Genomic DNA, 22,857 nt, shown 5'->3' with positions numbered 1-22,857 from the left:
TGTGACTGTCAAAAGTGTGCACATGTGAATATCTGACTGTATAATTGTTGCCTGATTTTCGGGTTGTGTCTGTGATGTATAACAGACCAGCGGTGTGTAAGGGACAGAGAGGCTACTGTGTTTCTGTGGCTCATTACTTCAGTCTGACCTGACCTTCAGAGATCAAAGAGTATGGGGAGGAGCTTCTTTCTTCTCCAGAATCATTCATGATGGACGGCTTTCATGTTAACAGGAGAGTGACGGGCTCACTGAGACATCTGTGGAGTCACAGTGACAGAGGATGAGTTTCATCATACTGTAAGTCCTAATGCAAACACTCAGAGGACAAGGAGCATGTTGCAACAGTGCTGACCTCTGATAGATACCATATATCAGGAAGCCCCAGAGCACATTTCTGAATTATTGTGTCCATATGGTAACCTAAGACTCTCCATCGACTAACCAGTGTCTAATGGATTTTGCAGGACTTGACTTAAAATTAAGGGTGTAAATTTGGTGTCTAAACTAAACTGCCCTAAACTTTGGAATGGTTTACCTACTTACTGTCAGGTAGCGCTTTTCAAAAGCATGCATTTACATAAAAACAAGAGAAAAAATAACAGGACTTACTTACACTCCCTTGCTTTTCTAAACTAATGCTTTTGCTCTTTTTCCAAAGTATAATTATATTATAATAATCCAAAGTTAGTTAAGAATAGTTCTGCATTTTGAAACATATGTTTATCTACAGAACAGCATTTACCTACTGTAGCTTCTCTATAGCTCACTAATTAACACATTACATCAAGTTTGTTTAATCTGTACAAAAACCAAAATGTGGTTTTAGTGGAGGTTGTGCGTTATACTTTTACTTCCATAACTTCGTAGAGTCTGTGCTCATTGCTCTCTGTAGCTTAAACCATTGGAGATCAGCTGGTGTTAAGCTACTCTTCTGCTTTTATTCTGAAGCACTTTATAACTTTCATTTAGAAAATGTCTACATAGATAGACTTTACTTACTTGTTTAACTTACTTGCAATCACATAATGATTTCTTTTGGGTTCATAGCTGTCTTTGTGAGCGAGATTCTCTTCATTGATTGCCCTTAGGTTGCTGTCAGCCCTGTGGAGAAGTTGCAAACTGTCAAGCCTTTCTGCCAGCCTTCGACCAGGTGTATGCTGGGATACGATTCTGAAAAGTGAGTGGAGAAAATAAATCATGATTGAATGAAATGGCATTCAATCACTGAGCCCAATATAATAAAAAAAGAAAAAAAAACTCCCCTTGAAACATAATGCTGGTTCAATTCTTTGTTAGCTTGAGATGCCAGCTGACTCCTGTTACAATCTAATGTGTCCATCGTCTGAAGAGGAAGCTACGTTAAATATCATCTGACAGGCAGGCTTACATTGAAAATGAAACTGTGACCAAGTAAAAAGACACCAGTACAACACGACAATATGAACTTTGCCGTCATCTCTTTGTAACATCACCTGCTTCCTTTAAACCTTATCCATTTTATCCATGTGTCTCAAACACATAAACAACCTCACCGGTGTCCCCCATAACCCACCCTCCAGGACCCTGGGGCCCAATAAGCAGCCATCTGCAGACAACCTTCTCCACCACGCTCCAACAAACACAGGCAGGGCAGTGTTTGAATCTGTGTGTCTGTGTTTGAGAAAGAGAGAGGGAGGGAGGGAGGTGGTTGTAGTTCAAGGGCACGAGTACTCCATCAAGCACGAGTCCAGGGAATATCCACCAGCTTCCCTTCCCCCTTGTGTGCACCAGGGAGGCACTGGTACCTGTCCTGAGTGCCCCCCTAAACACACACACACCTCCAGTCGAGTGTATCTATTACTGCACACCAGCTCTATACGCTTCAGTTTTGATTTTGACACTCTGCTGCTAGCCGCAGCCTTGGCGTGGCAGCCCCAACCTTCCTGCCCGTGGCCCTGGCCGACTCCCAGCTCTGGCGTGGGTGGTTGGGTGGGGCGGTGGGGGGATTCGGGGGCACTGAAGCTGTCCTCTGGTGCTCCTGCAACCCTGCTTGCTCATCCATTCTAGCCTGCCAGCCCACAGATCGATAGCTCTGCTCTCTTAATCAGGTCTCTGGTGACTGTGGGCGGACGAGTGTGTGTGTGTGTGTGTGTGTGTGTGTGTGTGTGTGTGTGGACAGGAGGTTGTATCGGCTGGGGGTTGCACTTGTGTTTCTTTCCATCTTTAGTTCTCTCGCTGTTCATCATGACTGTTTATCTCAAAGGTATTTTGGTGCCTCCTCCTCTCTTTCCTCTTCTTCATTATCTCCAAACTCTTTGCATATCACTTGCTCAAAGCCCAACGCTAACTTTTTTCTACATTTTAATTTCTCACCCCTTCTCTTCTAATAACTTCCTTTAGCCAGCTCTCGTTGAGGCTCCAATCTCTCCGACAGTCCTACTTTATATTTTTTCTCCTCTCTTTGCCTTTTCTTTCATCTCTTCATGCCGTCTCTACCCATCCTGGCAGCACGCCAGAGCTCATTCAAAAGGAGTCTCACAGTCAAGTTGGTCCCGGTGCTACTGCAATCTGTTTTGACTTGTGATGAAAACAGAAGAGGCGAGGTATTGGAGAAATGGAGATGAGAAAGGATGAGAGGTGAGAAGAGCGGGCAGAGCGAGAGGGTTAGTCAGATGGAGTGTGGGGCATCCAGCTGTGGTGTTGTGCCTTGCTAGAGAATCCGCCTTCAGGCTCTCATCACACCTGTGTAACCACAGCTGCAGACACACACACACACATAGACACACATGCACAGAGAAAACACGTGAAACAGTGCTGTAATTTATGAAGTAGCAGCAAACTAGAATAACTCCAAAACACGTTTTAATTTAATTTAATAAAACTTTTTAATTTTCAGTTTAACATTTTCTGTTACTTCATTTGCATCTGTGTGCACACAATGCTGGCGATAAATTAACAGTTTTTTCTTACTGATCCCATTTCATCAAGTCTCCTATCTCACCGCCACACTGTCTTTTATTTTGTTTGGTACAGGTGTAATTAACCATGACTCTTGCTTTTGGTCACACAACCCTACCACCAAACTTATCATTCTCTATTCCGTAATCACACCATTTACACCAATAGAACATCAGCATATTCCAATAAGAGTGCTCAAAGCACTCTTTACCTACTTAAGTAGTGCTGTGTTTTGGTATTCATATAAGAATAGTTGTTAAAAACACACGTTTTGTATATATACAAAACGTGTGTTTTTAACAACTTGACTGTGAAACTCCTATATATAAATATATATATATATATAAATATAAATATATATATATAAGCAACAAACTGCACAGGAAAGAAAATACCATACTCCAATGAACGAGAGTGAGAGAGCCAAATATTTTATTATATTTAATTTAATATGTAATTTTCTAGAAGCTGTGAGCAGCTCCTCCATTTCCTTTGTACATTTCATCGTAGCACAATAAAATCAGTATCTATTAACAGCACACTCAAAAATTGCTACAATTGTAAACCCTACAGAAGTAGCTCATATTAGGCTGCATAACAATTAAGGGTACTTGACGACTTCATCTGTTGCATCCAGGTTGGTTCATCTAAATTTTACCCACTATTTCTGATGGCTCTTGTGAGGTTTTTGTTGATTAAACTCAGTTACAATTTGTGCATACATTATTGTCCTCTTGATAGAGCTACGTTTCACATTGCCAGATTTCCAGACTTCTCCTACACGGAGACTGATAAACAATCCTTGGCATAATTGGCAATCAATGTAATAGAATTACCTTTGCTGCAGTGTTTGTGGTTGTGATTAAGTTACCTCAGAGGTCAAGTCATTTTCCATGAGGTGTTTATCCATTACTTTGTATTTCCTCTGTACACCTGTCTGTAAGTACCATTAAGGGCCAGATGGGGACAGCCAGGAAGTGATGCACACCCGTAGTTATTTAACCAGGAACCTGTATGTTGTCGTGAATAGCACAATGGTCCAGTCACGGGAAGAACTGTCGCAGGAGGTCCTTCTTATTGACCTTGCCCATTTGATTCCTTGGCATCTCCTCCACCAGCACCAGGCCTGTAGGGATGGTGTAGGGCGCCATGTGCTCCCTGCAATAAACACGGATGTTAATACACTGAAGACTGTTTTCTGCACAAAAGGAAGATAAACATGGACTCAACTCAGACTGGCATGAACAAGAACATCCACAACAATGATCAATGTGCACACAAGGGTGGGAATATGCACACATATGCAGCAACGAAAAAGAAAACAAAAGCAGAAAACAATTGCAAAACAAAGGCTAGCCCTGTGGCAGAGTAGTCGAGATAAGGAAAATGTCCTTCATACACTCTGCAGCTCTCCTTTCCTAATATCCCCAATTCGCCTTCCAGACACAGACAATTCCCTTCGTACAAAACAATATAATCACTGTGAGATGAAATAAAAAAAACAAATAATAAAAGCAAAAACAGAAGGCTGGGATAATTAAAAGTGTTTTATTTTTTCCGTTTTGAGCGCACGGTTGTTACGTCAAGTCTTGAAGCCTGGAGCTTTTTTATTATCTTCTAACCTAGTTTGTTTGTATGTTTGTGCCTCAGTGTGTGTGTGTGTGTGTGGGTTCCTATGTGGCGCGAGCGAGCATAATGACTCATACTGCTACCATCAAACAGTCCTTTCAGCAGATGTCTCCGTCTCTCCGTCTCAGTGAGTAAAGTGTGAGTGAGTATATGTGCATACATACACGTCTCTGTAATGGGGCTTGCTCGTGTCACCAATTTCTCCAGGGCAGTGTGTTTGTGCGTGCATGAGCGTGTGTGTTAAGGCCGTGTGGGGCGCAGAGGGTGTGATAGAGATTCAGACTGACAGCTGAAGCCAGGGCACTGAAGAGTGAGCATCCATCTACTTGTTTATGTCTCATTTTATCTCTCTCTCTCTCCCCTACACTCTGGACTCAGCAGTGGGCTGTGTGCTGGCACTGCCTGTCCGCTGGCAGCACTCCTGGCCACAAACACTGTGTGTGCCTGTGTGTGTGTGTGTGCCTGTGTGTGTGTGTGTGTGTGTGTGTGTGTGTGTGTGTGTGTGTGTGTGTGTGTTAACCTAGGTTACAGGCAGCAGCAGTAATCTACCGTGCTGGACCAGCAGGCCACAGCAGTAGGATCTAACACCCCCACACCATATGGAGCCCTCAGCCTTGACACACACACGTGCACACACAGACACAGACACAGACACACACAGGCACACACACAGGCACACACACAATGCACTCATACAGAAATCAGAGATGTGAATAAATGATAGTGGTGAGTAGTAGAAACACAGCGTAGACGACAAAAACAGATGGTGGGAAAGTAAAGGACAAAGGTGGACAAAAGAGTTGGACAAAATTCTACACAGAGGGTGAGCAAAAGAGGAGGAAAATAAAAAAAAAAAAAGGAAAACAGTGTTTGTGCCTTCAGTCACACCAAAGGGCTGCATGTCAAGTGTCTGCGTTACACAAAATAAACTTTACTGACATTTAGAAAGGGAAGAAAAAACCCTGTTAGCGCATAACACAAAGCCCTCCATTACAATCATTTGTTCGTTTCCTCCACATCTTTTTTTTCATCTCCTGTCTTTCCTTCAGCTCCCCTCATTAGTCCATCTCTGGCCTCTCTTTCTCTCACATCCTTTTGTATTGATCTGAGGACTCCAGGGCCAGTCACTGGGGATATTTGTGCTGAACTGCTTGGAGAGCAGAGTGTGCATTAGGAGCCCGCATTTGTTTACCTCAGGACTGGCAAAGAGCTTGTTCTTGAATCAGCGTAATAAGATTTAACCAAGACAGGGTCAGCACTCCTTTGCAATAATGGGGGGATGGTGCTTTTTTGTGTTTTAGTTTTTAAGAATTCAGGATGGTGTATCGGTTGTAAGTTATTCCGGTCACAGTCTCCATTGGTGGTACAGGTTGGAGTCCACATGCTACTATAATACTATGAGAAAAGACTGACTGAACAAGGATGCATGTTTCCTATTTTAGCGTCTGTTAGTAAAAAACTGGAGTCATATCAACAACAAGAAAGCTAACCAACAGGCAATATCGACAAAGGAAAGATTGTCAAGCTGAAAGTCACAGTACCGTGCCCAGTTCTTCAACACTGGCAGGGACATACTCTTCCCCTTCTTCAGCTGCACTACTGCAGTGACTTTCTGTCCCCAAGTGGCATCTGGGGACCCGACCACAGCCACATCTGCAAAGTTTAAAATCACAGACATGTTGTTAAGTTACTCAAATTATTTCATCTGTGGTTAGTATTAAGATAAAAGTGTTAGGACACAGTCACATTATTTATAGTCGTGGCTCCTTACTTCAGCACAATGATTTTAAAACGGAACAATGACTGGGGTTTGACATGATGGCTCTTATCTTTAATTAGAGGGTGTTTTCATATACATCATATGAGCAGTGAAGGAGCTGCAATCGTTTTTCTAAATGCGGTATTAATTTTAGGGGACAGTCAAGAACTTCCTCAGTCTGTATCTGTAGGGTCACTGTCCTACCGCGTTTCATTAAATTGGGAGATTGCATTCTATATAAAAAGGACCTATAGTGTTGACCCAATATTGATGTGAGCGCCATCAAATTCCTTGACACTTTAACTGATAGCATTTTCACTTCACACCATATGTGCTGCAGAACAGAGCCAAAAGAATGAAAAATGCATCCGTGCCTAAACCTGCGCAGCACTCTTACCTATGATGTCTGGATGAGCCAGCAGGTGGCGCTCCACCTCGAGTGCACTGATCTTGTAGCCACCACTCTTGATGATGTCAACACTGCTGCGTCCCATGATCCAATACGCACCATCTTTATAGACCGCTGTATCTCCTAAAAGACACATCCATACAAGGAGACAGACAATACCACTTAAGTAAGAAGGTGTCCATATATACTTATGGAACACTTTTTTTTTTATGTATAAGCACATTAGACAAATTTAGATTGATGAAAAAAATGTGAATTTACAGGAGCTCATTGTATATTTAAACAGGACAACCACGTTTTGAGCTAAATGTAAACAACAGTATTCTAACATGCTCGTAATGACAATGGGATCAGCCACCAGCTGGTGGTGCTACACGAAAGGTCACCAAATCCCCAAAGTCATTAGGAGTTCAACATCTGGGGGCCACAGATATCTGTGCCAAGTTTCACAATAATCCATCCAATAGCTGTTGAGTTCTGACCAAAGTGGTGGACCAACTAGCCAACCGACATCGTCATCCCTTGAGCCATGGTGCTAGTATAGTCAAAATCTAGTTGCGCTGGTGGTGTGCAATCAGTAACAATTTGCCATTTTTTCCTATTTTTAAAAAAAAATTCTATTTCATTACTTTGAGCATATTCAGAGCTGTATTCACTACAAGACAACCTAAAATTGCAATGAATAGTTTCTTGCAGCAGACAACACAACAACTTTTGGGTCTGTGGGGAAAAATTGGGGTGATAATTTAACTCAGCAAAAACAGCATATCTAGGTAACGTGCATATCACCTTTATGACTAGATACACAGAATGTAGGGTAAGTAAACTTGGCTGAATACAAGGTGTGTCTATGTGTGTGTAAGCAGGCATGTGTGTTTGAGACAGAGTGCAGTGGATGGATGAGTGTTTAAGATCCCTCCACATCATCCTCCAGACACACACACACACACACACACACACACACACACACACACACACACACACACACACACACACACACACACACACACACACACACACACACACACACACACACACACACACACACACACACACACACACACACACACACACACACACGTAGGTGTCTGGGGGACAGGTGTGGGGGAGGATGAGTACAGTATGTGGGATGAGGGGCTCAGCTGGGCCTGGAGATGACGAGCAGTGGAAATGGGTCAGTATGGATGAGTGGAGAGAGACGGAGGGGGAGAAAAATGGACAGAGGAGGGAAGGAGAAAAGAAGGAACAGGAAGGTGTCCTTTTGGATTATTACAGGTGGTGCGTCCACAGCTGGGACCAAGGAGGGAATGGGCGTGTGAGTGGGCATGACTTTCAGGGACTTAGGGACAGTTTATTGGGCTTATGCCACTGGGGATAAAAGCTTTCCCCGATTGGTAAAATGCTGAATTTTGGGTCGGTCATTAAGGTACGAGTTAGGTTAAGGTTCAGGCTAGGCTAAGGTTAGGTATTTATGGTTAGCTTAAGCAAGCAAAGGTTGTAGTGTGGGCTAGTGTAAGGAAATGAATGCAATTCTATCTGAATATGTGTGTGAAGTTGTGTGTGTGACACTGAAGGTTTGAGGGTTGGTGGACTGAGAGGGAAATCAGAGATTTGGGGCTTTAGCTATGGTACCGCTGCACTGTCTCAGGAAATTTGTAGGGTTTCATCTTTGGAGTTTATTTTTACTCAATTTCCAAATTTATTTTTGTAATTTTGAGGCTAATTGCAATATCTTTTTAGATTCAACATTCTTAATTATGACTGATGATTTTGGTTATAGAGCCCCCCAATAGAGCCCCTACAATAAATTTAAAAAATGTAGGTAGCTCTTTATACCTAGCTAGCATACACATGTGCATCATCAGCGTGAATGAATTATTATCTCCATCGTTTGCTTTGACCCTTTGTTTTGACTGGCCAAAGCCGGGCAGCTACTGTAAAATCTGTGTGTGTTAACATGACAGGAACCGCTTCATAACTCCGCCGTACCGTGGTTTAATGACTAAAGGCGTTGAGTTACCACGTATCGGTGTGAAAGCCACTTTGTGTCTCGGCATGGGTGGAGTTTCACTAGGAGACTTTGGACTCGTGACCTCAGCACGTCTAAAATACTGGGTACAGGTCTGCTCAGAACATTTCCACCAGGTTTCCCAAACTGTGCATGTTTGCTGACACTGCAACGGCAAAAAGTCTACACCTGAAATATGGAATCAATAAAAGAAAACAATTGGCCTTGCCTTACCTGGAATCAAAACAATAAATTTTAGGAGATGGATTATATTTTGATGGTGGTCTGTTTTTACTGCCATCTTCTGTCTGTCCTCTACTCCATCATTTAATCTAATTTTTTCTTTACTCCAACTCTGTATCCCTCTATCCATCTTACATTTTAGTCCACTTTTTCAGCTTCTCCTCTGTGAAAAAAACTGTGTTTTTTGTCCCATTTTGCCCTCCATTTTTTTTCACTGTCTCTGGAGCATCTCTCATCACATCTCCTGTTTCCTCCTCTCCACCTATCTTCACGTCTCTTCTTCCCCCTCTTGCCTCTGCTTCAGCATCAATAGAGGGCCCATCTGTTCACATACATCACGCACTTCATTTCAGTTTATTAGCTGGGATAAATCATAAATATTTCATTATACATCACGGGCGGCTGTCGCCTGCACACCGACAATTTATCACTGCTGCCCTCTCTACCGGCTTGCCACGGCAGCTATAAGCTTTCCAGTCTATTAAACAAGATTGATACAGTGTGTAAATTTAGATATTGGGAATTTCTTCACAGACCACTGCTCCGCACTGATAGGCCAGGGTAACAGGGGAGGGGAGGAGAAGGAGCATGGAGAGAGAGAGGGGGAGAGAGAGAGAGAGAAGGGGATAGGGGGGTAGAGGAGCTTGGTTGGGTGTTAACACCACTAAAAGGGTACTTACAGTTTTTCCAATTCTCCTCCTCTTTTGGATGGGGTGGAAAAAGAAAATAAAGTCTGGAAATAATTTGGTTACAGCCATGTAGTTCTCTTATCTTATGCAAATAGATTTGGGGAAAAGAGCAGTTTCCACGCACACAGATAAGCTGTTACTGTGCCCTGAAACAGATAAAAATACCATAAAATTTGTCTATTGGGCTGCAAATGTTTAAGCACAGAGGAAGGAAACAGCATTAATGAGGCAATGTTTGACAAAGGAGTTGTAAAGAAACACTCAGACAACATACTTGAATTGAGTTTGAAGTACTTATACAGGACTGTTTGACCTTGTCTCTTTGAGGAGGAGGAAATAACGAGGGATAGAACAGCATGTTTGCAAAGAGGCACAAGTGGGAATAGTGATTGGAGAACACAGACTGATAAAAGCGGAAAGAAGGACGGGAGAAAGATTGTTGGGAACTGTGTTACTAGGACGCACATACACACACAAGCTTGTACATACTGTATGTACACACACAGTACGTACATACACACACACACACACACATGCACGCACACATGCACACAAACACTACTTCAGGCATCAGAGACTCTCTGCCATTATGTGTTATGGCGTCGGAGGCAGATATGGCCGAATGGCTTTCTTAATTAAAACGATAAGAAGCCTAATTGCACTGGGCTTTCATCTTATTCCGAGGCATTAAAGAAAGTGAAGGCACACAGTGTGGAAAAAAAAAGAAATAAAAACAGATCAAGACTTTAACTGGAGGATGGAGGGCAGAGAAAACTTCCACAATGTCTTTCAGAAAACAGGAAAATAACATCAGTTGGGTCTGCAGAAAAGTTAATTCTGTTAATGTGTAATGTTAGCGTAATTGAAATTTCAGAAAATCAACACTAAATTATTTTAAGCCAATGATTATCTTTTCCCCAACAGGAAAAACAACATTGTGCAGAATAGTGTGTTATCGACGGTTTTTGAAATTCCAGCAACAGCATTTTTTCAGAGTAATACAAAATTGCCTTAAGAGGAATTTCTGCTGCAGTGTGACATTTTAACAGAACTCTGGTGATTGGCATTCATTCCTGCTGTCATTTTTTTGGTTGCTCAAAGATGTCTACTTTGGTGTCATTCTTGACAGTTTCCATGGCAGACAAAGCATATTAAATTTGACAAACGAGAGGAAAAGAAGAGGAGAAATATAAATTGTCTGCAGGAACATGTTACCAGCCAGTTGTAAAAGTAACTCTGATGCAAATGTAAAAGCAAAATATGTTATAAAACGCTTCCCATCCACACAGCATTAACATCCATTTAGTCTTTTACTGTGACTGGAAGGTAGCAGGCAACTGCATTTCTAAACACTGCTTAACACAAAACAAATGCTAATGAATGCCAACATATTTCGTACAATTTTGATCATGCATTCTATTTAATATTTAGTTAGAAGACTGCTTGTGATGTGTTCAGGTTGGAGCTTAAAGGGCCGAGACAAGGCAGGTAAGATTCTCCTGGCTCTTAACCCATCAAACAAACTATTTGCCCGTCTACCTGAGTACCCACTCAACAGAACTGGCAAGGAAGCGGCTCCACAGTGATGGTGGCCATCGTCATTAATTGCTCTCCTTCATGTCCTTAGTGTTCTTGATTTATTTCTGATTGGGTGGCTTGACAAAAATGCAATTGTAGGTGCCTTAATCCACACAACTATTCAAAATTACACAAACACCCGCATGGTCTGGACATGCTGCATTGCTTAGACAGAGCGTGAAAGAAAAGGGCAGAGTGTGACATATGACAAAGGCCAACATCACAAAAACACTTCAGCCTGTCTGCCACTAGCGTTACAGCAGGAGGTGTCAGGGAGGGAGAAAGGCATCAAAATGCATGAAAACAGTTTTTGTAGAGGTGGCAGAAGTCATCTATTCATTTCTCAGGACCTTAAAGGCCAATAAAAGATTTAAGCTGTTGCTGAAATATGCAGAAATAAGTGTTATACGAGTGTTTGTAATTGAATGCGATTTGAGTGTGACCTTGATCTGTAGTACCACGTACTTGTTTTTGTGTGCGTACCCCACTCAGCCCTGGAGATGTGGTTGCCGTGTAGCCTCATGTAAAGTGCTCTCTGAGTGATAAAATGAAAGCATGTCCACACTCACATAATTTTCTCATTCTTGCTTTGACTTACCAAACATTCAAACTCAGCCTGCAACAATTTAAAAATGGAAGAAACGCACTGTCATCCAGTCCGATCTCTTAAAAAGAAACAAATCTGCAACTTCTTGTATAACTGCTGTAAAACCAGGCTCTACAGTAGTCTAATGTTTAAGGTGATCCCAAAACACAAATTCATGGCATGTAGGCAACTTATTGTAAAGGTGGTATTCTTTACCTACCCTCTATTTGACCTGCTGTGTGTCTAAGTGCGCTGAAGCCACAATGTAGCTCTCTGTACACCATCTCTGCAGACATGTATGTGGCATAGCCACAAAAGCTTTTTAAAACCCAGTGAATAACTTAGAAAAATTACCTACTATGAATGAAAACTCAAAAGTGCCTTTCCTTCAGAAAAGTGGACATTTTAGAGACTCTATTTGTGTTTATACATGTCTCTGCACTAGCGTCGCTGAAGTGTTTAAAGTGAGCCTGATGAGGAGATGCTTCTGCCTTGCGTGAACGTACAAGTGGAGTCACAGTCTTTCACCGCATTCAGCACAACCTAAACTCTCACACCGCAGGTTAAAGCTGAGTGCCCTCCATCACTGTGGAGAGGAGAGCCTTATCTGCACAAAGATGAGAGAGGTCTAAATGTGACTCATGCCTCTTCTCGGAGTGACTGTAAACACTTAGCATATATGAATATTAATGTTCCACATTAAAGCCCCGATGACTAGATGGAAGAGTTAATGAGGATAAATAACAGACAGCCAAGCAGTGAAATCTCAGCTCTGACATTATTTATCATCCTTAACTTTTGTCACAGCTCCTTTTTTAGCAATTAATATCATATAAGAAAGCACTTTGCACTTGGATGAGTGATCTAATTTGTTTAATATAATGCAATTAAAGGAGCTTGAATCGCTTTATGTTAATGTTACTGATCATATTCCTTGCTGCGCTGCCTCTCCACCGGCAGATAACAAGCTGAACTTGAGGATTGATGTCTGCCTCAGATCTGCCATGTTCATCAAGCAAACTACTTAACTGCCGTTTACATGCTCCTTCTCTGCACTGAATCACACAAATCTGATAGGCAACCAATCGACTCCAGAAAGAAGCAGACGATTACAAAGCCTGAAGTAAAACTCTTTTAAAACCACAGTACTTCTTGTCTCTTTTCTTTTGATCAGAACAGGTGAATGAATGAATGAATGAATGAATGAATGAATGAATGAATGAATAACGGAGGAGAGCAAGCAAGGACGGATAGGTAAATAGAACTTCCCACAAAACAGTAAGAGAACAAAGTGGCAGCTGCTTTAAAACATTTGCCAAAAACTCTTGGCAAATGTTTCTAGTGGCTCACGTGAAGCAGTGTTAAACTACATTCACCTGCAACTGCTGTTAATAAAACCAGAACCACCGTGTGTTGACACCTTGGCTGTAAATGTTACAGGGATGGCTGGTTTAAACAAAGTGCTGGGAGGGTGGGGTGTTGGCGAATCCCACAGTGAGCTCTGACATTGGAGTTAGGAGGACACAATGTGACTTGGGGTGAAATATGACATTGGGAACACAGAGAGGGACGGAGGCATGGGAGAGGGGAGAGCGCAGCTGGGAGCAAAAGAGCGATGCACAAATGACTAGTGATGGCTCTGCGGGACATGAGCCACACTTCTGTCTGTTTGTCTGTGGAAAATTTACCCTGCAGACCTGGAGCTCACCTTTACAGCTGGGGTTACATCTCTCGCAGTCACACACAAGCAGACACGGACGGGCAAACGCATATACATGCTTCAACAAGAGGGCCTGCACACGTACGCACACACTCAATCAAATGCATCGTAACACTCATGCCTTGTCAAATGAAACTCCTGAGTGCCTAAAAATAAAGCTCTGCAGCGACGTGGGGTATGTTTACGACGACTTATTACAAATACTTGTGGAAATTGGTTTAGCTGCAACAAGAAAATTTCAACTTGAAACCAAAAAATATTTTTGCCACATTTATGAGCAATTCTGGCTCTTAAACGATTCATAAGGAGGTTCTTTGGGAATAAGCCTGAGCTAAAATGACAAAGATTTAACCCCCCCCCCCCCTCGGTAACTTTTCTGCCCCTGAGCCTGAGTCTATCCAAGTTAATTGAATAAATAATTCAACATCAGATAAGACAGGGTTAATAGTCAGCCCCCAAACACAGCTTCCTCTACACTGCTACAACCAAGCCTCCATTATTCATCACTGGAATGCAAAATTTGAAAAATCACTAGTGCCCAAGCTTCCCTCTCTTCCCACATGTCCTTACTAATTAATGTATTCATACATTTATTTATGGTTTATTTCAGAGCATCATAATCCATTCCAGGAGGAGTATTGGGCTCTTCTGGTTGATAGAGACTGACTAAACCCAAATCTACTGCACCACTTCTAGTTTCTCTCTTCGCTCTTTTCTGGCCGCTGCTGCTGTATTCACATGTGCACATCAGATCTGACAACAAAAGCCCTTGCAGTCTTGTCAATTTGAGCCGAACTCATACTCATACATGAGGAGAAAAGAAGAGGGTTAAAAAAAAAAAAAAAAAAAAAAAAAAAAAAGGTGAGAGGGGATCAATGTGCTCAGAGATGTTTGTGAAGATGAGTGGAAAGAGAGAGCAGTGAGGAGAAGGTGACAGCTTCCCTATAGAGCTGCCAGTCATGCTATGCAGCAACCACTCGCACAAGAGAAGACACCTCTAGCCAGCTGAGGACTTATTGATCTAAACTCTCACACTCCTCCACTTCTTACACTCCACTTCTCTTTGGCCCGCTCTCCTTTGCCGCTTCTTCCTATTGGCCTGTCAGTCTCACCTTTTAGCTTTATTTTCATCTCAGACTTCATCTTCTACCGTGCGTCGGCCATGCAGTGCCAAACAGAGAGGTTTTTAAGATGTTTTCAACTGCTGGATTTGGCTGATCTCACGAAATGCAGTTTTTAGGGTTATGAATGTAGTCGTCTGAAGTGCTTTATTTAAGCTTTGAATAATGCGGGAAACTTGACTTTTTGCCACAGTAAGTGCAATTCCATCCACCTGTTTTTATGCGCATTTTCAATTTACACATAAAATATCGCTCTAAAGTTTTTACACTTGGCTGAAGTGGGAAAAGTTGGTGCATTGATTGAAAGAAAATGTGAGAAAGTGCAACGGAAATGGACTTGCAAATAAATCAAAATGTAAACGAAGCATGTTTGACTGGCACCCTTTTCTTTACGTAACCTTGATCCACCCTCTTTTTCTACAATAGTTCAATAGTTTAGCTTTCCTGTTTATCTTAATGTTGAAACCCAGTGATGAACTCAGTTTTAAAGGGTGAGTAAAGGTGCACCATGCATAGATACAAATAATAAAGAGCAACGTTCTAAGCTACGCCCTTTGACTTCTTTTGACAGGTCTCAGCTGTAACTGAGGGAGGCCAGAAACAATATGCAATGCTTGCTAACCAGTTAGCCGACAGACAGCCAACTGTCAATTTTTTCCCTCTAAAGTACGGACTGAAAAAACTAAATTTTAAACTTTCAGTAGGTGACAAACAACAGTGATGACTACCCCACAGATTATTATTAATATGGTATATTTCAAAGATTCAGAGCCTTCAGCCAGGAAGTCTCTTCTTTCTATATTATTAAACCATTTTGAACTTTATTTTAACAATCTTCATGAAACAGCAAATTGTATTAAACGTAGAAGTGATGAACCTGACTATACAGTGAGTAGATCATATGTCCGTCATCAATTTTGACAGGCCAAGTCCAAAAAAAAGTACATCTTTGTCAGATCCCTGAAGAGCAGTCTGGTGCTGAAAACCTTTCATTTTCCCTCCCTGACCTGAAGGTCAAATCCAGGAGGATGCAGAAGAGGTGAGATACAGAAATCTTTGTGGGAAGGTGGCACGAGATCAGCCAAGAGTTAGTAAGCCACAGATGGAGTGTGAGCATGAGACAAAGTGTTAGAGAGAAAGGTGGTGTGAGAAACAGGTAGCAGGTGTGAGGGTAAAAAGGGTAAGAGTGTGAAAGAGGAGGCAGGAAGCTAAGGAGTGGGTTAAGTGCAAGGAGTCTCCATCTAACACTTCTCCCTCCCAGGCATCCACACTGAGGGGGTTTGTATGGACAAGAGTAACTTGTGTGGGAGTTTGCTGTCCACATGAGCACGTGCCCTTTAAACTTAACGTTGTGAGGAGGTGAGAAGTGGGATTAGCCGCTGGTTGCACAGGGATTTTTCCCCCATTGGAAATTTACATTTGACAGTTTTCTCAATGTTACACAGAAAAGAAACACGTGATTAGGAATACCAAGGAAGCATAAAAGTAAACTGATACAAAGGACTAGTTTTTTAATTTCTTCTTTTGAAAAATGCTTATTTGCATTCTTTTAAAGTGCAGAACGTATTGAAATGATCTTTGAGACTTGTAACTGATTTATTACTAATTTAGCATTGTACTCTAATATCACTGTCAGACTCACGGTGGGCAGTTTAAAAAAAAAAAAAAAGGAACAATGTAGCAGAGCAAGAGATATCGTCTTGCTCGTCAAAACCTCTACATTACCCATAATGCAACTGAACCACAGACAGTTCCATTAGGCTAGTTGTGGCTAATGAAGCCTCAAGCAGAGATGGGGAGCATGCAACCTTTTCCTTTATTTGTTGGTTCACATCACTGAAGGTAAAACAGAAAAAGATCCTCAACAAGGTGGTCAACCTCTGCAGCAAAATAACTGGCACTACTCAAGAAATCAAATTCCAAAATCCATTCTGTCCGACTGTTCCCATCCACTACATCATCAGTTTCAGTTTCTTCCATCCGGTTCACTACTCAGACTTCCACTAGCAAAAACAAACAGATACAAACACTCTTTTGTTCCATCTGCCATCACCATACTTAACTCCAAGAGGAAAAGGTAGCCTGACTGTAGTGTTATGTTTTTGTTTGTTTGATGTGATTTTCTATTTATTTTATTGTTTCCAGTGTGCATGTATTTTATGTTCTTTTATGCTTCCACTGCTGCACAACCAATTGCCCCATCGGGGACAAATAAAGTAACTGAATTGAATTGAATTGCAACAGGCGTCTGGTAAGCTCAAATCTTTCTAACTCCTCACCACCAAGTTTTTTTTTTGTCATTTTCAAACTTGTAGTCTTCAGCCCCAACCAATGCCGACTCAATTAACAACACCTAAGGCAATTTATCAGATTTCATGCAGCTCCCTCTGCAGCCACAAAAGGCTTTATATGACCGTTTTCACATCCAGTAGTCCAACCCAAGACCTGTGACTTTGATGTGTAAATTCAGGTGGAGTTCCCTTATAGAACCAGTTACCTTCATCATTTGTACTGATGATTCAATCACAAGTGCTGAGCTTTGAAGGTGCTTTAAATGCCACCTTTCATTGTCTAAGCAAAAAATAAATTGAAATTTTACTTCTGGAACCCCGGAAACCCCCAAAACTCCTTCCACTTCACAACTCTATGTGTGTGTGTGTGTGTGTGTGTGTTTAAGTTGGCATCAGGGAACACAGGCAGGTGGGTGGGAAAGGAACATATTTGATAGGTTCCTATAGAGTAGTCCATGGTGTGTGTGTGTGTGTGTGTGTGTGTGTATGCGTGTGGCTTGAGGGACTGGTCTGTGGGGAGCTGATTGCGCGGGCTCTCATTATGTGGCCGGTGGCTGTAATGGAGTGTGACAGCAGCGTGCTGTGCTCTGGATCTCTGTCCTTCCAGCCAGCAAAGCCAATTAAACACACTCTGCCCTGCTCTCCCACAGCCTCGCCCTGCTTTGCTCACCATCACTCGCTCCTTCCTTGCTTCTTTTTTCTCCCACCTCCCTCCCCGGCCGCTACCACCCGGTCCCCATCCCTACCTTGTCCATCCCCACTCTCTCAGGGGCCTTACGTGCCACCCTTTGTAGCTGATTCTTTGTAACTCCTCCAACCACTCCATCTCCAAGCTCGGTTCTTCAGCTCTGTCCTCACTCTTTTGCTTCTGGTTCTTATCTCCTGTTGTCTACATGACAATTAAAAGCTCCAATTGCTTCTGCCCTACCTACTGCGCCTCCCAACCTCCTTTCACTCCCCCCCGAGCCAACCTCACACGTGTCTCCCCGTGGCTTTGTAGTAAAGCAGAGCTCCTTTGAGGGGGGGGGCAGAAAGAGAATTGCTGGGCTGCAGGGAGAAAGAGCCTCTGATGACAGCTTCCCTGTGTGCTGCCCCACACACACACACACACACACACACACACACACACACACACACACACACACACACACACACACACACACACACACACACACACACACACACACACACACACACACACACACACACACACACACTAAAGAGAGGGAGCCAGGGAGAGGAAGAGCGGGAGCGCAGGAGCAATACTTAGTTTCTCAAGACCCAGAGCAGTCACAACCACTTAGGAGGAAAAATGCCCTGCAGCACCAAAAACACACATAGTCCATTTATCACTCCCTCAAAGTCCCCCAAAATGCGCACGCACACATACAGTACACACATGCTCTACTTGTGAGTGTGCGTGTGTGCTTCCTGGATTGGACTCCTCGTCCAAGTCTTCAAGTCTTTAAAAGTGCAGTGTGCAGCAGAGATGAAAAAATCTTTTGACATCTTTCCTCCTGTGAACCCCTCTGACAGTACAACTCATGTAGGCGCAATTAGTGGCAGAATTCACTCCTTCTAAGGGAATGAGTGTGAATGTGTGTGTGCATGTAGGGTGCTGAAGTGTCAGTTAAGTGAAAAGGGAGGAGGGTTTGGTACCTGTTTTGAACCAGCCGTCATCAGTGAAAGACTCTCTGGTCTCTTGAGGTTTATTCCAGTACTCCTGAAAGACAGACGGACCTCGAACTAAGAGCTCACCTTCTTTCCCCTCCAGACCTGCACGCACCTGCGAAACATTCAGAGAGAGAAAGAAAGAAAGAAACCAAGATGGGCAGTTTAAAAGATTTCAGTACATGGCGGTGGTTAGCACTGTTGCCTCACAGTAAGAAGGTTCCAGGTTCGAATCCCGGTTTGAACCCGGGGTCTTTCTGTGTGGAGTTTGCATGTTCTCCCCTTGCTAGCGTGGTGGTGACTCTAAATTGTCCGTAGGTGTGAGAGTGAGTGTTTGTCTGTCTGTCTCTATATGCTGGCCCTGTGATTGGCTGGCGATCTGACCAGGGTGTACCCTGCCTCTGGCCCGAAGTCAGCTGGGATTTGCTCCAGCTCATCCCCGCGACCCTGACGGATAAGCAGTATAGACGATGGATGGATGGATGGATATTAATTTAGCCATGTTAACACTAAAATGGCTATTCAGTTGATGCTGACCGATGTAGTTGCCATCAACAGCAAGAGAACACATGCTCAAGTGAATCTAACCTGCATGCAGAGACAGAAAGAAAAAAAAAAAAGAGAATTTCCCATTCTTATATTGAGGTTTGAAATTCAAAATCAGTTACACTCCCTCTTGATATACTTCATCACTTACTAGAATTACCACCTCCTGGTCGAATGCTTCCACCAACCAGTTCAGTTGAAGTTTACATCCAAGTCTGTCCAGACTCATATAATATATGTAGTGAAGGCTTTGATGGATTTCCTCGTCTGAGTTGAAGGTTTAAGAATAGAGGATGTCATTTGCTGTACAGATTGTGAAGCCCTTTGAGGCAAATAATTGAATTTTAATTTGTGATATATGAATAATAAGCTCTGCTGCACTTGTTCTGCCTCATAGCTATTAATGTCTAAGTTCATTGAGAGAAACAAAGATCAGCATCAAATTCCTTGTATTCCTTGTAGACAGTATTTCAAATATGGATGTCGCTGCAAAGAAGCTATGAATTCGAAAACGTGGATGCTTCACACATCTTCAACACGACAGCACAGAAGATCCCAACACAGCACAGATGAGATAAGTTCACAGTCTCCTTTTGTGTTCCTGAGTTATGGCATTCAATAATGCCAGAAGAGTGTTTTTGAAGTTATCCTTTGACCTTTTGGTCATAAAATGTCATCACTTTATTGTTTTATCCTATTAGACTTTGTGTGAAATTTTTGTTATATTAAGCGTTATGAATTCTCGAGGTTGTGGCCAAAAATATTCTTTTGTTAACCTTTGACCATCAAATTCTAATGAGTTCATCCTGAGTCCAAGTGGATGTTTGTGCCAGATGTAACGAAATTCCCTCCAGACGTGGCTGAGATATTGTGTTCACGAGACCGGGACAGATGTGAGTTCACAGTGACCTTGACCTTTGAGTCTAATCAGTTCAAATTTGAAGAAATTCCCTCAAGACGCTTGAGCTCTTGAGAGCTCGCGTTCATGAGAATAGGATGGACAGATGGACCTACATACAAATGGATGGACAACTTGAAATCATATTACAACCAGAGGCATAGAAATCGGCTTATAACTCATTCATTCATTGATTACCTGAGTCGCTCGGTGACTGCCTTCCACAATTGTGGTGTTGGCTGTGTTATTCAGGACAATTCGAACTTCCACACTAGGAAGTGGCAACCCGACTGCCCCTGTAAAGAAACCAAACAGAGACAACACACACAAAAAAACACATGAGTGCAAAAGGAAAACAGTCAACTGAAAGCAAGATGGGATGATTTTTGTCCCTTTTAAATGAAGTTTAACATGTATATAGGGGTGATAATCAAGGGAGTGATCGTCATCAACCTTCAGTGCTGGACTTCTACCACACTCCCTACTGGGAATGCTCACTTCCAAGATGGCATTAACCTCTGTCTGCAGGGCATAACTGGTCACTAAATGGTTTGCTGAGCTTGTAAAACACTAAACTGGAAGCCATTCGTCTCAGTCACAAGTCAGCTTACTTGGACAGTAATGGGGATTTCTGGGGTAGTGCCTGATGCAGCTGTTTTCTCCAACATTTTTGGACATTTTCTTTAGACTCTTAAGAGCAGATACCAGGCCCAGAATACACTTGAGGATGTTGCGATGTACCAACGCTATTGACAAGTATTGAGTCTCCTCACAATGACACTGAACTGCAGAATTCACAGTATCACCCTCTATGTCCCTCCATAATCCTCCACTTGTGCACCTGTTTTATACCGTTTCTGGGGGAAAAAAAATAAGTACTGACTGGTCACTAGAATCCAGCTGTTCAGTCCTGACTAATGCTGAGTGCTTGACAAGGCTTTTTATTAAATGTTAAAACTGAGCTGACAAATTCTGAGGTACAACAAGAACTGAGAGTCAAAAAAGCAATGAGTGTTCATAACTGTCAGCTGCAGTAAGGTTTAAGTGAAACTATTAATAAGAAATGTGTAAAAAATGTGTTGCTAATTGAAAATTCGCACATGTACTGACATCACCAGCGATCTCCATCTTTGTGTGTGTCCAAGTGTGACTTCCTGGCTTAAGTAATTATAGCAAAGAGTGCACAGGGGAAGCAGAGGAGGTCTCAGTGGTGTTTTCTCTGCGTGTGTGCGTGTGTGTGTGCGCATGTGCATGTGCGCATACATTCCTGTCTTAAGGCTATTATGGCATTTCATAGACCACTGCTCTCCCAATAAAGAGCAGCTCAGGTCCTGATTAAAGAGTGATTCTCTCACTTCATATTGATCTACTGCAGTCCTGATTGGCAATGTCTATCACACCACCCCCCCATCACTTGCACTCAGTCCAGCACAGAAAACCAACTGACCACAAAGTAACTAGACTGATTTTAGTGGATAACAAACACGCTTGGGTTGGAAAGGTTAGGCGAGCTGAATCTTGCCAAGTTCTAATGATCATAGCACTTTGAACTGCTGTGGAGTGAGTGAACAAGGTTAATTGAGACCTATAGCACACGGTTCTGGTGTCTTATTTTCATTAGGTTCACGATATGAAGGACAGAGTGGATCATTCAATGTCTTCTTCAACAACACTTCAGCTTGTCGGTATGCTTCATCAGCGCTGCACGTCAGACCGTCAAGCTTTTGAACCCCCCCCCCCCCCAAACTTTTTCACCTGCGTGGGGGTGAGAAAGGAGACAGAGTTATGAATTTCTCTTTATAGCTATGTTCTTACATTCTTGACAAGACTATTTCTGTAACTTTTCACATGCACAAACAAGTGCAACACTATGAATGCTTCTCTATGACAGCCGCCTTTTCACTTCATGTTGGAGTGTGACTGTTCTGGGTAACTATAAACATGTTTGATTTCCGACAACACAAACCAGCTCTTTTCTAGCATAAACTGAACCATAATGCTTCCAAATATGAGTGACCAGAGTAAAAGAGGACCTCTTTTAGACCAAGACCATCAGGGCTGTATTAATTAATGTTAAAGGTGAGGCAAAGCTATTTCTCTAAGGGATAATTCTGGTTTAACTTGTGTCTTGTGTTTTATTTTCAATGTAAAACCAAAATTCAGTGCACCAGAAATGTCGGTATGAAGCAGCAAATTTGGGTAATAATTCTACCATTCGTCCTTGTTTTCTTTTCCAAATGTTTGGATGGTGTGTTTTTTTCACAACATAAAAGCGAAGCAGACACATTCCCAGATCTCAGAATATAACATGGCGAGTAGAGTTGGACGTTACTAGCTATCAAAATGATGGCCAAGACTATGATAATAATACCAAACATCTAAAAGAACTGAATTATCTGTTAGAATAAACCTAATAAATAGCTTACAAAACTCAAACAAAAAAAAAGGTCAAGCTCTCAGCCTCACGTGCTCTTTTCCACTGATCGGGTAATCTTACTCGAGTTCTTCACCCTGTCCAGCAAAAAACTGCCATCTACAAAATGACAAAAACAGACATTCAATGACAAAGTCTCAAAAATCCATTTATGGTTCAATTCTGGGAATCTCTCTCCCCACCTACGCCCTCCTCTATCATCATTTTTTTTTTACTCTCACATCAAGAGCTTTAGAAGTGTTGGAGACTTGTAGCATTCTGGTCTCGATGATTCAACAAGATTGAGTGCCATTTTGAAGAGCACGGGGAGGTTATAAATGCTACATGCTGGGTGGGAA

The 22,857-nt window shown here is 42.3% G+C and overlaps 1 protein-coding gene across 1 annotated transcript in view; it reads right to left on the bottom strand.

Moving 5' to 3' along the window:
* Positions 1-3,352: 3,352 nt before the first annotated feature.
* Positions 3,353-22,857, bottom strand: part of acsf3 (acyl-CoA synthetase family member 3) — a 30,416-nt gene continuing 10,911 nt past the window's right edge. The window contains exons 6-10 of the mRNA XM_070830501.1: positions 20,284-20,381; positions 18,630-18,756; positions 6,723-6,857; positions 6,108-6,219; positions 3,353-4,095 (exon numbers count right to left, since the gene is read on the bottom strand). Coding sequence (XP_070686602.1) covers positions 3,981-4,095; positions 6,108-6,219; positions 6,723-6,857; positions 18,630-18,756; positions 20,284-20,381 — 587 coding nt within the window. The 3' untranslated portion in view covers positions 3,353-3,980. The remainder of the gene's footprint in view (positions 4,096-6,107; positions 6,220-6,722; positions 6,858-18,629; positions 18,757-20,283; positions 20,382-22,857) is intronic.

This window comes from Pempheris klunzingeri, chromosome 1, assembly GCF_042242105.1.
Source record: "Pempheris klunzingeri isolate RE-2024b chromosome 1, fPemKlu1.hap1, whole genome shotgun sequence".
In the NCBI taxonomy this organism is placed as follows: domain Eukaryota; kingdom Metazoa; phylum Chordata; class Actinopteri; order Acropomatiformes; family Pempheridae; genus Pempheris; species Pempheris klunzingeri.
The sequence above is the reverse complement of the archived record's forward strand: the minus strand, read 5'-3'. Positions and strand labels throughout refer to the sequence as shown.